This window comes from Pteropus vampyrus, unplaced genomic scaffold, assembly GCF_000151845.1.
Source record: "Pteropus vampyrus isolate Shadow unplaced genomic scaffold, Pvam_2.0 Scaffold4025, whole genome shotgun sequence".
Classification (NCBI taxonomy): domain Eukaryota; kingdom Metazoa; phylum Chordata; class Mammalia; order Chiroptera; family Pteropodidae; genus Pteropus; species Pteropus vampyrus.
This window is the reverse complement of record NW_011892806.1, coordinates 6018-8658: the sequence shown is the minus strand read 5'-3', so window position 1 is coordinate 8658 and position 2641 is coordinate 6018. Positions and strand designations below refer to the sequence as shown.

Below are 2641 nucleotides of genomic sequence, written 5' to 3'. Positions count from 1 at the left end.
AGATGGAGAAACACACACAAACATTGATTTGGGGGTATTCTGCTTTCTAAATTTAGGAGTCTGTAGAAATTAAGCTCTAAGAGAGTCCAAAAAATTGTACCTCAGTAGAGTCCAGTTAAAAGAACAAAAACAAACATGTGGTTTGAAACCATATGCTAGAGAAGTTGGTCCTACCAGAAATGTTTATTTAGCGTCAACAATACCTTGAGAGAAGGATGTTGCAATTCTGAGCTCTCCGACCGTCAATCACCGAAAGCTCTTTGACTTTAAGTTTGGAACTCAGTGTGTCATCAATGGCATCTGCTTCTTTCTATAGAGAGTATGAAAGAAATCCATCACAGTCAAGCGGGAAACATTCCAACTTTGGACACATACTTTTCCTTTTCTTTTCTGTTTACACACACACACACACACACACACACACACACACACACTGCTGTGATGGTTGTTGGGGGGAGTGTCGGGAAGAGGTGGAATTGAAACAAAGACTAAAATCTAGTTGACAAAGGGAAATAATAAGAAAAGCTGACCACCCACATTTGAAAACGCATTATTTGGAAGAACAAAGTGCTTCTAAGTTGAAGATGCTAAGCGTGCATAAATTATTAGTGAGTGGTGCCCTCCTTTTGTCCCCCAAATCCCTATGGACAGCAGACAGAAGAACTGTCACTATGAATCAAGCTCAGCTGAGGCCTGTCATTGCTGGTCCAGTCATTTGCAGGGCACATTTACCCCAGAACCATTTGCATCCTGAGCACTCAAAAAGCAGAACAATAAAGACTCCCAAATGTCTTCATGTGCAACAGGAAGCTCCCAAGTCCAGACGGTACCTTTTATTACCCGGGAGCCTGATGGACAACTTGGAGGAAATAGTTCAAGGTATTAGTTCAATTACTTAAGTTAACAATGAAACACTACTAGCATACTTTGCTGCTGTACAGAAAGCTGTAAGCAATGATAGCCAGTCATAATTTATGGTGGGAAAGGCATAAAACAATTATAGATATAAGACTGTATGAGTAAAATGGGCATTAGGTGAAAACAGACTAACTTGATAAATAGCAAGTTTGATTTCAGTAGAAGTCAGAATCAATTTAAAAAATGGATCACAGCTTTAAAACATAAGGACACCAAAGAGCTCTGGAACTGTGTAAGAGTTTAGGAAACAAAAATAATATGGAGTTTATCATAAGAAGTACCACGTGATCAAACTTCAACCGTCTGGAGCTGAGATTTCAGGCATATCTCTAAATATTCAGTTAAGGGTTGAAACCCATTGTGGAATTACCTAAGCATTACATTACACTATCTAAAACAAGAACAACAACAACAAACGAACAAACAAAAACAGGACAACTAAGACATTTCGAGTTTAGAGTGAGCCAAGGAGTTTACACTAAGCAAGGTGTAGGTAGTAGCTCACTTACCTGCTTGGAGTTACTGTTCACAAAGAAATCCTACAGCCACGGTAGAGGCATGGAAAAGGCAAATCAAATACGTGCAGTTCAGAAATCACAGCAAATGAGGGAAAGTCAAGGAAATTAGAGACACAGGGTAAGAGATGATTTATGCCTGTAGGAGTGGCCGTGAGAGTTAATGGAGATGAGAGAGCCTGGCTGAAAATACAGGTAGCAGCGTGGTACCGAGCATCCAGGGTCGAGAGAGAAGACAGCATGTGCTGTACCTAATTTTCACTGCTGGCAAATCAAATATGGAAGAGGACTTAAAACACCACAGAAAGACTCAGTTGGGAAAGGAACAAGTCTTCTTTGAAGGACACTGTGCTCCATTTGTTCAACATGACAATTTTCACTTGAAGCAGAAAAATATCAATCAATTCCGTGAACTTGAGGAGGTTACTCTCATTGTCATGTATTTCTAGTAATATGCATATTCCCCTGTCTTCTTGGGTCGTAAGGAAGGATTATGAAAAGACAAAAGACTAGTTCGACAACATAGGTCAGTAATATTCACACTGAGTACTCCTCCAGAGTCCAAACAATGCCCGTTGGTGCAACAGGTAGATATCAGGAAAAACCAGAAGGTGGAATTAAAGAGACAACAGGAGATTCACGTGGTGTGCAGCCATTGGCGGCCCTGTCCCAGATTCCTCGGGGCTGTTTCAAGCATATAAAAGTCAAAAGCCTCTTCTTGAAATAGTCTATAGAAAAGACTTGGAGTAAAAGAGGAAAAGAGAAAGAAGTAATTGATACATTATAAGAAAGCTACAGCTTTCTTTGTATACTTTTGCCATAATGGAATGAATACAGCTCCGGTGTGCAAAACACACCCCAGCTTTCTGGCAAAGGGCTTGCACACCATCATTTGCTCAGCAAATTCCTAAAGGCCTCCTTGGTCCTAGCAGCACTGCCAAAGCCAACTTTACACAGATGAGCTGTTTCATATCATCCTTCTGGTGGGAAACAAAATGCATCCTCCCCTGGCTCCACCCACACAAGGCAGAACTGTTTTTCTAGAATGGCGTTTAAAAACCGTATGGTGTTGATAACCATAAGAAACCTTTCTTCGCCTCTGATGTCACAGTTCTCTTTTGTCCTTGTAATTGTCAAATTTTCTACTCGGAAACTCCACAAGACTCTTTCTCAGTAAAAGCAGTTTCTCCTTTCAAGGGCAGAAAAAA

At 40.6% G+C, this 2641-nt stretch overlaps 1 protein-coding gene across 1 annotated transcript in view; it reads right to left on the bottom strand.

Annotated features, from left to right (window-relative positions):
* Window positions 1-178: 178 nt before the first annotated feature.
* The window catches only part of LOC105310464 (disheveled-associated activator of morphogenesis 1-like), an 8474-nt gene continuing 6011 nt past the window's right edge, over window positions 179-2641 (bottom strand). Inside the window, exon 3 of the mRNA XM_011386642.2 lies at window positions 179-310. Within this exon, the coding sequence (XP_011384944.2) occupies window positions 194-310 (117 nt within the window). The 3' untranslated portion in view covers window positions 179-193. The remainder of the gene's footprint in view (window positions 311-2641) is intronic.